The 13,478-nt window shown below is 45.0% G+C and overlaps 1 protein-coding gene across 4 annotated transcripts in view; it reads left to right on the forward strand.

Moving 5' to 3' along the window:
- The first annotated feature begins 277 nt into the window (after positions 1-277).
- VWA3A (von Willebrand factor A domain containing 3A) overlaps positions 278-13,478 on the forward strand; it is a 61,348-nt gene continuing 48,147 nt past the window's right edge. The window contains exons 1-6 of one of the 4 annotated variants that reach the window (XM_049639147.1): positions 278-1,347; positions 1,479-1,592; positions 6,102-6,189; positions 6,510-6,633; positions 11,183-11,307; positions 11,403-11,480. In XM_049639147.1, the coding sequence (XP_049495104.1) occupies positions 6,128-6,189; positions 6,510-6,633; positions 11,183-11,307; positions 11,403-11,480 (389 nt within the window). In that variant the 5' untranslated portion in view covers positions 278-1,347; positions 1,479-1,592; positions 6,102-6,127. The remainder of the gene's footprint in view (positions 1,348-1,478; positions 1,593-6,101; positions 6,190-6,509; positions 6,634-11,182; positions 11,308-11,402; positions 11,481-13,478) is intronic. The other 3 variants (XM_049639146.1, XM_049639148.1, XM_049639149.1) reach the window with 3 other exon arrangements.

Below are 13,478 nucleotides of genomic sequence, written 5' to 3' on the forward strand. Positions count from 1 at the left end.
CTATTCCAGCCTGGATGGTGCAGTAGTTCATGTCCATCCCACACTCGGGCCATGGCGAAGTTTGGTGAGCTGGGAAGACTTTCTCCCTGGAGCGAGGATGCATTTCCTCTTAGACCTTGGCATCTCAAAGTGTTGCTACCAAACAGTAGGTCTCTAACTCCCTCTGATTTTCAGATACCTGATTTCTTGACCTCTGTCTCTGTCAGTAACAATGACCTTTCAGTATTGGGTTTTGCTTCTTGTAAAATGTTGAAAAAATCTATGTATCCTGGAGCAATGGGAATGGTGAGGGTATTAAACTACATGTCTTGGACCTTCATGTCTTCCAAAATAGTGTCTCAAAGCTAGCCAGCCCCTTCTACCCCCAGGATTTCCAGTAGGGTGGACACAAGGCCCCTCACCTCTCGTTCACAGACTAGCTATTGATTGGTTGCTTTCGGCCTTTTCTGACTTCCTTACCTCTCTCTGATCTCCCTCCTCTCCTGCCTTGTTGGGTGTCGACGAAATGCCCTTCCAAATGCCACACTACTCTCTGCCCACAGTAACGGGTAGGTAAACAATGTCGATTTTGGGGGGATTTGTTGTTTCCCATCTGGCCAAAGGAGCCACTAGTAGTGTCAACATTGGAAGAGGTACTCTGTTGTATGATGGTTACCACAAGTAGCACATGCTCTAAATTGTAAAATCAAAGGTTCATAAAGTGAAGATAGTGATTTGAGAAATTACTTAGATGAACTAAGTAGAGATCTCCTAGCCTCTTACAAGCTGGTAGACATAGGGTACATCACTTCTCTCTTGACTTCCATAAAAGGAGTTGAGTTGAAGAGGTCCCCAACTATGGGCCAAGGGCTGGTTACATCACAATCACCTGGGACCATTGTTAAAGATTCCTGTTCCCACACTCTACCACAGTTCTGTACCAGTCTCCCAAATGCAAGTGTATGTATGTTTTCTTAGCAAACAACCCACGAGCACCTGGGTTTGGGAACCACTGCAGTGGACGATATCTTATGACACTGAGAGGTCACTGAGCCCGCAGCTGTATTAGCCAGGTTTGGATGAGGACAGACCTGGTGGGGGTGAAGGAATGCCAGGCCTCTCTCAGGGTGTGTGCTGGGGAGACCCCAGAGAATCTGAGGAGTAGAGACAGTTACCACCTTTCACGCCTGACCTAGCGCCTTGCAGGCTCTCTGCTATCTGTCTTCAGTTCCTACCACAGGATGTAACCTGGGCTCGGTACTGGTCTAAACTAGAAATAGAAAAGAAGTCCAAACCCTGCTTCCAGGCTTTTGTAAAGGTGGAGAGAAGCAGAGTGCCTGGGGAGAGGTTGTTATCAACGACAAAGTGGTAATGTCCTCCCTGGGGTGAGGGCAGGTTTTTTGGTTTTTGGTTGTTGGTTTTTTTTTTCCCCCCGTCCCTGCCTCAGGCTAAAGTGGTGCAGTCTGTTACCTTGGAGACCAGCTAACACTTCCTGGCAGGGCGAGCTTCACTGTGGAGTCGCTTGGAGGAGCTTAGAGGAAGTGGGAGCCAGGAAAAGCAGAGACCTCTCCTCTCCCAGAGATGGAGAAATAAATGAAGAAATGCAGGTGAGGGTGAGTGTCACAGGGTTGGCAGGGTGGTAAGAGAGGGTGAGGCACATTCAGACGCTAAGCTCAGAACCGAGTGAGAAAGCTTTAGGGAGCCTGGGCCCTTAGGCCTCCACTCCCTACAAACCAGGCACTGTTCCAGGTGCTGGAGATGCAACAGTGGGCAAGGAAGGAGTCAGGCTGCTTGGGAGAAGGACGGTGACAACTTGGTATGAGGCAGCCCCAGGCGGGTGGCAATGGGAGGAAATGATTTCCTTCCTGGGGACCGGAAGGCAGCAAATGGGGTTCAGGAAAGACTTGCTGGGTTTTCTTGTCAAACAAAAAGGGCAAAGGGCGTTTCTAGAAGTAGATCCAACTGGAGCTAAGAAGGCTATGCAACAGCAAGGTGTATGTAAGTAGGGGTTGCCAGGGGCCATAGAAGGGTAAGAGATGATGTGGAGAGGTAAGAACAGGTCCTGAGGGAAAGTAAACCTTGCAAAGAAGGTTCAGCTTGATTATCCACAGGCGCCATGGCAGTTTCTAAACAGGTGAACAACTGCACGTCAGAAAAATCATTCTGTCAGTAGAACGTAAAATGCATTGGATGGGGGCAAGACTTCAGTTATTTGGCCATTCAAAATACAAACCCCGGGGATGGTTTCTTCTGGATGTTTAGGAGAATCCAGCTATTAGCAAACCGGGAAGTTAGGGGGAGCTTTTCTTTTATCCGCTCACCAGAGCTATCTCCTTTTGCCCACAACGCCATCTTCTAAGGGCCAGCTTCCATATTCTCTTCCCCACCTGAGCCCGGTCCCCCAGAGTAATGTGACCCACCTTTGTCTGAACTCTGGACCTGCCCTGAGTACATTTAGTCAGATGTTTTTTTTGAGCAGCTACTATGTTCTAGGCACTGATTAGGTGAAATTCTAATAGAAATGAACGTAACTAAGTCCCTGCCCTCGTGGATCTTTTAGTGGGTTGATGGGCGGGGGCAAACAGTAATAAGCAAATTTGGAGCTTGTCAGATTATAAAACAAAACGGGCTCTGGAGAAAACAAGGCAGGGTGGAGGGGGTACTCTGTGAGATGGGCTAATTAAAGGAGCTGTCTCTAAATGGGTTTCATTTGAGCAAAGACCTGAGGGTAAGGGCTGTGTCCAGTTCTCTCTGCCTCCCCAGTACCAGCTCTTTCTGGCATCCCCGCAAACACCCTAAAAACATTCGTGGAATGAATGATCACTTTATGCTGAAGTGCTTGAAGAAGGAGCAAGTTATTCTGATGCTGTTCTACATTTCTATAGTACTCTGTATTTACAAAGCTCTCTGATATTCTCAATTTCCTTTGACCCCTTGACAATTGAGTTGAAGCAGACCAAGCAGTTAACAGTAACCCCATTCCACTCAGCAGATTGAAGAAACCCAAGTTCTGGTGCTTTCTGAAACACCACACCCTTCTCCATCAGTGACCACATCGATCGCCCTAGAATCCCATCCTCAAGTAGGCCTCTGAGTTCATGATTGTTAATCATTCACAGAAAAGAAGGAACCAGAGCACTGTGGGGCATCCAGCATTCACAAGGCATTTCTATTTCAACAGTCCCTGCCACTGGTCTCTCAGCCAGGCGTACTGAAGGAAAGCCAGTTGTTTTTTAAACATTTTTTAGCATTAACACTGCCACATTATCTTGGTGCTTCCCAGATGACAAAGCATCCTCTCAATAAAAGATTAAAAACCCCAGAGAGAAAAGCAAGTTGCCGAACCATCACTAGGCTATTTTATTTAATGATTTCATAAGAACACACGCTTTTATTTTTCAAGCTGCAACTCCATTTGGAGTTTCTCACTTGCTGTGTCTTGGCCAATGTCTTTTTGGTTGCAAGTAACAGACACCTAAATGAGCTAGCTTCGGCAGAAATATTGGGAATTATAAGGAACGGGGTTTTTCATGGAAGCCAAGAGCAGAAGGTGAGGGCAGCTGTCACAGGTGCCTGGGATTACCATTTAGAAGTTCCAGAACCAAGGCAGTTTCTTGACCTCCTCCTCTCCCTTCACCTCCCCTCCCCCAAACATTTATTGCTAGCCAGTCCCTGCTCTCATGTAACTTACAGTCTAATGGGAGAGAGACACCACAATTTTAAAAAATCACACCAATGAATGTATCGTTCTAAATTAAAAATAAAGTATTCCAAAAGAAAGCACAGATCTATGAAAGTTTAGATAACACAAAGAAACTGGAAATGAAGTGGGAAGGTGAAGACTTCCCAGAGGAATTGACACTTATGCTGCAATACCAAGAATGAGTGGGGGAGGTGAGGAGGAGGTAGAATGCTCCAGAGCAAAGACAGCACATGAAAAGGCCCTGTGGTTGAAGGAAATGTATACCATTCTAGGAACTGAAGGGAGGAGTTGTGGAACACAGAAGGGGGGCAGGGAGCAGGAATAAAGTGGGAAAGCTGGAGAGGTACAGCTGGGCAGCAGCCAGATCAGGCAAGACTTCAAATGCCATCTTGAGGACCTTCATCCTAGAAATGAAGGGAAGCCTTAGGGAGAAGAGGGCATATGACATTCGATTTGTGTTTTTAAAAGCTCACTCTGACTGCAGTGAGAACAGACAGGATGGGGGTCTGGAGGGGGCGTCTGAGGGGATGTAGGGAGGCCAGTGAGGGTCTACTGCAGTTGTCTGTGGCAGAGATGACAGTGACCTGGATACCGAATGTCACTGGAGACAGATAAGTGGAGAGATTTGAGAGAAGGAAAGTTAACAAGATTAGGTGATGGATTGGATATGGGGAATGAGGTGTCAGGAGTAATTCCTAGGTTTCTGACCCATGTGAATAGATGGAGAGTGGCTGTGTTCTCTCAGCTGGAGAACAGTGAAAAGACAATTGGTCTGTAGGGAATAAATGAATTCAGTCTTGGACACGTTGAGTTTGAGGCACTTCAGGAGGAAATATCCAGTGTCGATGAATACACGAGTCTGCAGTCAGAGTGGGAGGTCTGGATTTTTGACATACATTTTGGGAGTCATTGATGTATGTAGGTGGTAGTTGAAGCCACGGGCAAGGAAGGGTAAGACCACCTAGGAAAAGCAGATAGAGAAGGGAAGAGTGCACAATTTAGCCTCAAGGAACACCGACCTAAACCACTTTAACTGCTCAGGTAGAGGAGCCCGAGCCTGGAAGGGAGACCAGGAAGGAGCCGGCAGAGAGGGAAGAGGGCAGGAGAGAATAGCCCTGGGGAAACCAAGGTGGGGACGACCACTCACTACTCTTGATCTGAAGACAGGCTTTTCCTGCTTCTAAATGTACACGGTGGCCCCATAGCTCCTAATTCCGAATTCCCAGGGAGGATCTGATGGATCCATCTTGCTCCTGTCCCCTGCTGACTTGCCGATCAGCTGTGAGGAGAACGCTGCGGGGTCACCTCTTTGAGTGTAGATGGAGTTCACAAAGAAAAGAACTCAGTCTTATCTCAGTATGTGCCCCTCATCTCTCTCTTCTTAAAGTCCTTATGGTCACTCATTGCCCTCTCCACCCAGTTCAGCCCTCACCATGCTCTTTACATGGCCACTGAGGACCTTAGCTATCCAAAAATAGATCCCTTGCCTGATTAGTCTCCATCATATCATCCTGTTCACATCTTTCCTAGCACTTGCCACAATTTCTGTATACTCTAATTTAAAAAAAAAAAAAATCTTAATGTTTATTTTTGAGAGACAGAGACAGAGCGTGAGCGGGGAAGGGGCAGAGAGAGAGGGAGACACAGAATCTGAAACGGGCTCCAGGCTCTGAGCTGTTAGCACAGAGCCTGCCGCGGGGCTCGAACTCACGGAACGCGAGATCGTGACCTGAGCCGAAGTCGGCCGCTTAACCGACTGAGCCACCCAGGCACCCCAAGTTTATTTACTTTTTGAGAGACAGCATGAGCAAGGTAGGAACAGAGGTGGGGGTGGGGGGTGGGAAAAGAGGATCCAAAGCAGGCTCCGCACTGAGAGCGGACAGCCCAGATGCAGGGCTCAAACTCATGAACTGTGAAATCATGACCTGAGCCAAAGTTGGATGCTCAACCACTGAGCCACTCAGGCACCCCTTGGGACATTTTTTTTTAAAGTTTTATTTATTGAAGTAATCTCTACACCCAACATGGGGCTCGAACTCATGACCTTGAGATCAAGAGTCACATGCCCCTCCAATGGAGTCAGCCAGGCCCTCCATAGAGACATTTTGGTTGTCACAATTCGGGAGGCAAGAATGCTATTGGCATCTAGTGGGTCGAGGCTTAGCAGCATCCCACAGCCTCACAAGCAAGAATGACCCTGTCCAAAATGTCAACAGTGCTAAAGTTGAGAAGCTGCTGTTACCTTGTTCACCATATCCTCAGCACCTAGCACACAAAGCCTGATACCTAGGAGGTGTTCAATAAGCACTTATTAAATGGATGAATGACAGGAGAATTGAGTTGACTATAGACACCCCAAGGCTGTTATCTCTATGCTGCATTTATCTTTCTCTTTTCTGGTATTCTGTTTTCTCTCTAGGAAAATAAGCGTTGGGTGTTTTTATAATGGCTACAGAAACTAGTCATGTCTTCCATGGTCAAGATGATAAGTTTCTGGAAAACCACTGGTAAGGATCTTTGATTTTTTTCAAATGAAAACAATAGTAACAACATTTTGTTCAAGACAGTCGATGGGGGAATACTTGTCTTGAAGCGAGACTGGGTAAATGGTCATGGCATCATCTTATGCCCAAGGGCTTCAGTTTTCTCACTACCAGAACCATAGAATAAAATGTCTTATGAACCTGGAGCCCACCTCTTATCAGGACTCTGCAGGAACCCTTCCCATTTACCATAGGGAAATAAAAATGTCTCTGGAGAACCTGACAATGTGGAGTCAATGTCTAGTGCTGGGACATTGATCAATCGCTCACTGTGTGTTTTGTAGTGTAAGGAGAAACAATGACAGAGATTCAAAGAAGCACTTGGACCAGAAGGATATCCATGGACTCAGCCAAAATCCAGACAATGGACTACTGGTTACAAATGTTAACCAGACACAGGATTTACTGGTAAAAACCATAGTGCTTTAAGTGAGTCACAGTGCTTACAAGTCATAGTCAGGGAATGCAGAATGTGTTGTTTCTTTCTTCACATATGATCTTGGGGTTAAAAAGATTAGTTAAGCATTCATCTCTAATCCTCTGCCTTTATTTGTTTGTTTGTTTGTTTGTTTGTTTATGAGAGTGCAAGTGGGGGGAGGGAGGGGTAAAGGAAAGAGGGGGAGAGAGAGAGGGAGAGAGAGAGAGATTCTCAAGAAGGCTCCACACCCAGCATGGAGCCCAATGCAGGGCTCGATCCTGCAACCCTGAGATCATGATCTGAACCAAAAGCAAGAGACAGATGCTTAACCATCTAACCCATCCTCTGCCTTTAGAAATGACAGGCATATCTATGCTTTTATGCAAATTCTATAGCCTTTTTGGCCATATCATTAAATATTCAGGAGTATATGAAGATTGTCTATATTATCAAAGCCTGAAGACTAAGGAATGTAATTCTAAAATTCCCCTTTCTAAGATTTGTCTTTCTGTGAGGATTCCCTAAAACCTAGATCCAAAAATCCATTTCAGAAGTGCTATCAGAGCAAGAGCATTATGGCAGGAGAATTAACTTCTAGAATAACCAGAACTGTGGTTTTAGACTGACTTTTAGGTTTTAGTTCATGTCAATGAAATATTTTCCCACAATGGTGGCTAGAGTGTCTAGAACTCAGAATTCACTCTACTACAGAAACTATTGTGATCAGGAGTTGTTAGGTACAAGCCTGGCCTATAATCATCGACCTCATCTACACAAGAGTTTAAAGATGATACCTTTGTAACGATAATCAGTCCAAAAACAATACAGTTTTAAGGCTGGCAATTAAACAATCAGGAAAATGGTCCTATTTTACTTTTCTCAAGTATTGTCACTAATAGGAAAGCAATTTTAATGAAAAGAAAATGAGGAAATGTCAGTAGAGTCTTGATATTCTGGGGGATTCTTTCAATGACTTCAGATGTTGATAATATGGGTCTTTGCTTCATCTAATTTCATGTCAAATACATGACTTCCCAGGTGTACAAGGGCCACTCATACAATTATCAGCCACAGCTGGGACCTCCTATACCTCACAAATGAATAGCAGTGGGAAAGATGGAAAGGATCACCCCAACGTAAAGAGCTTACGACTCTCTATGTAAAGCACATACCTTATTATATGATCAGTATGCCCTACCATCAAAATCTATAATGCCTATGTGTTAATGGTGGACCTTCAAATATTAATGATACAAAATCTATGCCCCAAAACATGATATATTATTTCAAATTCAAGTGAAATGGAAGAAAGGTGAATTCTCAATCCACCATGCACGGAGTCCTCAACCAGGGAGTCAAGTTGAGTCCTGAAAGATGAAGAGAGTGACATCTAGTGTTCATACTATGTAAAGCAGGGTTTCCCTAAATGTGAGATGGGGGGGACCATGATTTTAGTTGATGCTGTTCAAGGGCAGGACATTAATTAGCATAAAATCACACGAGAAATTTACCTTTTGATCAGTTCTCCCTCAATCCTTTATTAGAATAGTCACAGTTTGGAGCTAACTTGAGCTTGGGTTTGAATCTCAGCTGTGCCACATACCAGCTTGTGTGACTTTGGGAAAACTATTTAAATTCTCTGTGCCTCAGTTTTCTTTCTTTTTAATTTTTTAAAAAAATGTTTAATGTTTACTTATTTTTGAGAGAGAGGCATGAGCATGAGCATGAGCATGAGCAGAGCATGAGCAGGGGAGGGGCAGAGAGAGAGGGAGACACAGAATCTGAAGCAGGCTCCAGGCCCTGAGCTGTCAGCAACGAGCTAGACGCGGGGCTTGAACCCAGGAACCATGAGATCATGACCTGAGTTGAAGTTGGACACTCAACTGACTGAGCCATCCAGGTGCCCCATGTGCCTCAGTTTTCTTGTCAGTAAAATGGGGTAATGACAGTAACACCTTTGTAGAATTAAATGAGTTAATGTGTGAACAGTGCTTGACACATAATAAGTGCTATTCAAGTGTTTGCTCTTAGTGTTGTTCACACTTCTTTAACACTTGCTAATTTCTTTTCTTTCTTTCTTTCTTTTGCTAATTTCCTTTAGAAACAGGGCAGTGAGCAGGCTTCAGGCACAGAACTGAGGGCATACAATGCTATCTAGCTGGAATATAATAACATTTCATTTTCATTGAGGGGGGCAATAAGGATCATTGTTCAGATCTGGTTTGGGTTTTTTTTTTTTTAAGGTTGTTGTTTTTTAAGTTTTATTTATTTATTTTGAAAGAGAGCATGGGAGGAGCACAAGTGGGCGAGGGGCAGGGAGAGGGAAAGAGAATCCCAAGCAGGCTCCACACTGAGCCCGATGCACGACTGTGAGATCATGACTTGAGCCGAAATCAGGAGTCAGACTTTTAACAGACTGAGCCACCCGGGTGCCCCATTGTCGAGATCTGTTAATGCAGCAACATGCACAGCTGGGTGCTGCCGTAGCTTCACATGCCTGTGTCCCAGGTGAGAAAAGAGCCACACCCACTGGGCCAGCATCACAAAGCAAGTGGATGGAGAACCCCACATACTGCACTCTCTTCTCTCCTGCTCTTCTTTAGACTTTCCTCTTCCTGTGTCTTCCACCCTGCCTAGTGGAGCTCAATCAGCTATCCGCAGAATTTTCAACCTCCTGTCCTCCACCTCACCCAGTACAATGAAAGCCCTGACAAATACAACCCAAGCAGCAATAACTTAGGGTTCAAGCAAGTGCCTGGGAGATGGGCGCAGCCATTTTTGAATGTAGATGGGGGTCTTGGTGGGATAAACAGTGTGTAGACCTACTCCCCAGTCATCAGATGCTGCATGGCAGTTTCTGTCATAGTGGGACTGAGCCGGCCTCCCTTATGATGCTGTTCCACACCCTGAGTGAGTCACGACCAATTCTGGCAACATTTACATCCTAGGTGTATCACACAAACAACAGTGATCGCACTGGAAGCCCGGCCTGAACCAGGCCTTGCACACCTACCCAACCCCTACTCGTGTCATGTTACACCGACCACAGTGGCCACCTTTCTGCTCTTCAAACACTCTGACTCCTTCCCCCGCTCCATGCCTCTGCCCAGAATGTGTGTTCCCTAGCCATGCACAGGGCAGGTTCCTTCTTGACCTCCAGGTGACGGCTCACAGAGGCCTCCTCTGATCCCCACCCCAGCTGAAGTGACCTCCCATCTCTACCCTACTCACTGTATATCACATTCCCCTGCTCTATTTTCTCACTAGAACTATTCCTTTTTGAAATTATATACATAGCTTTCATTTCTTCTCTTCTGTCCCCCTGCGCACTCTAGAATGTGAGCTCCAAGAAGGCAAGAACATTTCTGTCTTGTTCACACTGTAGCCCTACCACCACTGACCATGCCTAGTGCATAGAAGGGTTCAGGAACACCCACCGGGAAGAGGAAGAAATGCCAACCTCCAGGAGAGGCTGATCAAGGCCAAATGGGCTCTGAGCCTCCGGTCAGTTTTCTCTACCTTCTGGTTCCTGGAAAGCATCACCAGTGTTGAATGCTTGACATGAATAACTTCAGTTCCACCACCAAGGCCACCACCCAAATCCTGAGCTTAGGACTATGTAACTATGTCACTAGGTATAAGCAAGGGGTAGAGTCCTTTTCATGGCCAGACTCCTACAATAGTGGGGAAATTCTATATTTAAAACTTACCTGCTGCTCCTATCTTCTCTGGACTAGACAGGATAAATCCATTCCCTCCCATCAGCCAACAAATGTTTGTTGAGGACCCTTCAGACTGATAGAAGGCAAAATTCATACACCTGGGAAGATACAGAAAATCCAAATGTAGAAATAAGCAAAGACCACCCATATGAGAACAGAGGCAATTTATTTAGAGCTTGCTCTAGCAAGGGAGTCAGCCACCTTCACTTGTGTTTGGCAGAGACTCAAAGGCAGGGAGCTGGAAAGATTTATGGTGAAAAAGGGGAAAGCTTCACGTGCGCCCTGAAGGAAGGTGTTCACTTAAGGAATCTGGAGGCGGGCATCTCATAGGATTGGTTTTGAGGGCATATTCGGCCTTCTCTGGTGGGTGCTGAGCTGGATGTGAGATAAAAAATAGGAAAGCTGGCAGTCATTGACCAAGTCCTGACCCTTCTGGACCAGTGGCTACAATTGTGGTTTGGCTTCGTGGACTGGTGGCTACAGAGGTCGTGGGTCGGAGTTGTATTGTCATATATGGTCTAGCCACCATCTGTCTGTATATTCAGTCTCTCTTGAGGCAGCATGTGGTGAGTGACCCTTGAATTGTCCCCACATAGTGGGGATGAGGTGACGGATGAGAATGGGGATTCCCAGAGCAACTGGCTTAGGACACAGGCCTCCTCATTCCTCAGTTCCCTCGGCAAGGTGAGTTCTCGAACAGACTGCGTTCAGAGTTGGCAACCCTTGGGCATCCGTGTGGAGGGAACCTAGGGCGTCCGTCCTCAGCCTTGCCCTCTCTCTCCCCAGTTTTCTGTTTGACTCTGGCTCTGTCTCACAGAGGCTACAGGGAGACGAGACCCAACCTTCAGCTTGGGAGCACCCGGAAGACTGGCTTTCCACGCACAGTTTACAGTTTGAGAGGCTCACCTTGGCTGACCTGATTAGCCAGGGCACCACAGTAGTGTAAGTCTGGCTCCACTCCCTTCACCCCCAAGCCGGTAATGACACACCCCGCCCCCGGGCCGGAGAGACCCCTTCATGAGACTTTGCTTCTTCAGGGAGGAGGGCAGCGATGTCATGAGGAAAGTGCACTTCTCCACCCAGATGATCCACCAATTTGAATCAAAGCTTTCTGGGTAAGTATGTTTTTCCGTATCTTCTCAAAAACCCCAGAGCTCAAGAATTTCCTCATTTCAGCAGCCTGAAAGTAACTTTGCTCAGACAACAATCTCTGGGTTCTTGACCGGGCCTCTCCCACTTCCGGCCCTGATTCCCTCTTTCCTCAAATGAAGAGATTGGACCATACCAATTTTTCTCAGCTTTTTAAAACCCATGAGCCCTTTGGACACATGGATGGTTCAGTTGGTTGGGCGTCCAACTCTTGATATCAGCACAGGTTATGATCTCACAGTTCATGAAATGGAGCCCCACATCAGGCTCTGTGCTGAGTGTGGAGCTTGCTTGGGATTCTCTCTCCCTCTTCCTGCCCCTCCCCGGCTTACACTCTCTCCCTCAAAATAAATAGATGAAAAAAAAAGGGGGGGGGTGGAAATCAGTGGAAAGAATGGATTATTTAGTAAACTGTTTTGGATAGTCAACTTATCATTTAGAAAAGAAGAAATGAATTGATGCACCAAAATAAGATGGCAAATGAATATAAAAATTAAAATCACTGAAGTCAAAAAAAAAAAAAAGGAAAATATTCAAGTTGACTGTGTGGTCTTAGAAATAGAAGACTTTTCTGTCTATATATGCAAAGTCAGACTCTATTAATAAAAAGACCAGGATTGTATTTTAAAGGTATACAATAGCCTTTGTAAAATACACAAGAAAGGGTAATATTCTATATAATGAGGCCTAACTAATCAATATGAAACGAAACACCAAAATTGAAAAATGGACAAAGAAGATGAATAAACAATTCATAGAAGATGGCATACAAAACACTGAAAGTATATACTTTTATTTTTATAATAAAAAAAATTTTTTTTAATGTTTATTTATTTTTGAGAGAGAGAGAGAGAGAGAGCACACAAGTGGGGGAGGGCCAGAGAGAGAGAGGGAGACACAGAATCTGAAGCAGGCTCCAGGCTCCCAGCTGTCAGCACAGAGCGAGACAAGGGGCTCGAACTCACGAGCTATGAGATCATGACCTGAGCCAAAGTCAGACGCTTAACCGACTGAGCCACCCAGGTGCCCCTAAAAGTATATATATTTTAATGTTCACTCTTTTCTAGTAATCAAAGAAATGCAGTATGCATGCTTTTTCTCTCCCTCTCTCAAAATAAATAAATAAACATTTAAAAATAAAATAAAATCCATGGGCCCTTTAGGTGAGTACATAAAACCTTACACCTTCATTTGATATGAAATAGGTAAGAGTGACCACTTTTTCAATGACAGACTGAGTTTATACTTTTGCAAATTGCATGTCAAAACCAGATTTTCATAGTACATGTATACATTCCATCCCTGCTATAGCAATCTATGATCCATGATTACTGTTTGCATAAGGTTTCCTAAAAGGCTATAATAATAAATACCCATCATTTATTAACGTGTCAGGAATTCTGCTGAGGGCTATGTGTATTATCTTATTTAAACCTCACAACAACTGGAAATATAGTGTCACTCTCAAGTCAATTATCCAAAATTCAGTTGCTAACTGACCAATTTTCCAGATTTATCAAAACATTTTAACTTTTATAACAATGTATATTGGATATGAAAGTTTAAACAGGTTTTTAAAGAATTCTGCAATATTTTGGCTGATTTTCTTTATGTTTATTTATTTATTTGTGAGAGAGGGAGTATGAGTGGGGGAGGGGTGGAGAGAGGGAGCCAGAGAATCCGAAGCAGGCTCTGAGCATCCACACAGAGCCCAATGTGGGGCCCAAAACACACGAACCGTGAGAATCTTGAGATCATGACCTGAGCTGAAGTCGGAGGCTTCACCGACTGAACCACACAGGCACCCCTTGGCTGATTGGTTTTAATTGTGAATCGAGCATGTTAAGGAATGTTCAAGCCTCTTCGGTTAATTCAAATAGATTTTCAGGGAATCAATTGGATTTTCAGCAAGTTGACTTCTGGCAAGTTGACTTGGGTAGAGTCCTGGTATTATCTTCTTGTTG

The sequence above is a fragment of the Panthera uncia genome, chromosome E3, assembly GCF_023721935.1.
Source record: "Panthera uncia isolate 11264 chromosome E3, Puncia_PCG_1.0, whole genome shotgun sequence".
NCBI lineage: Eukaryota > Metazoa > Chordata > Mammalia > Carnivora > Felidae > Panthera > Panthera uncia.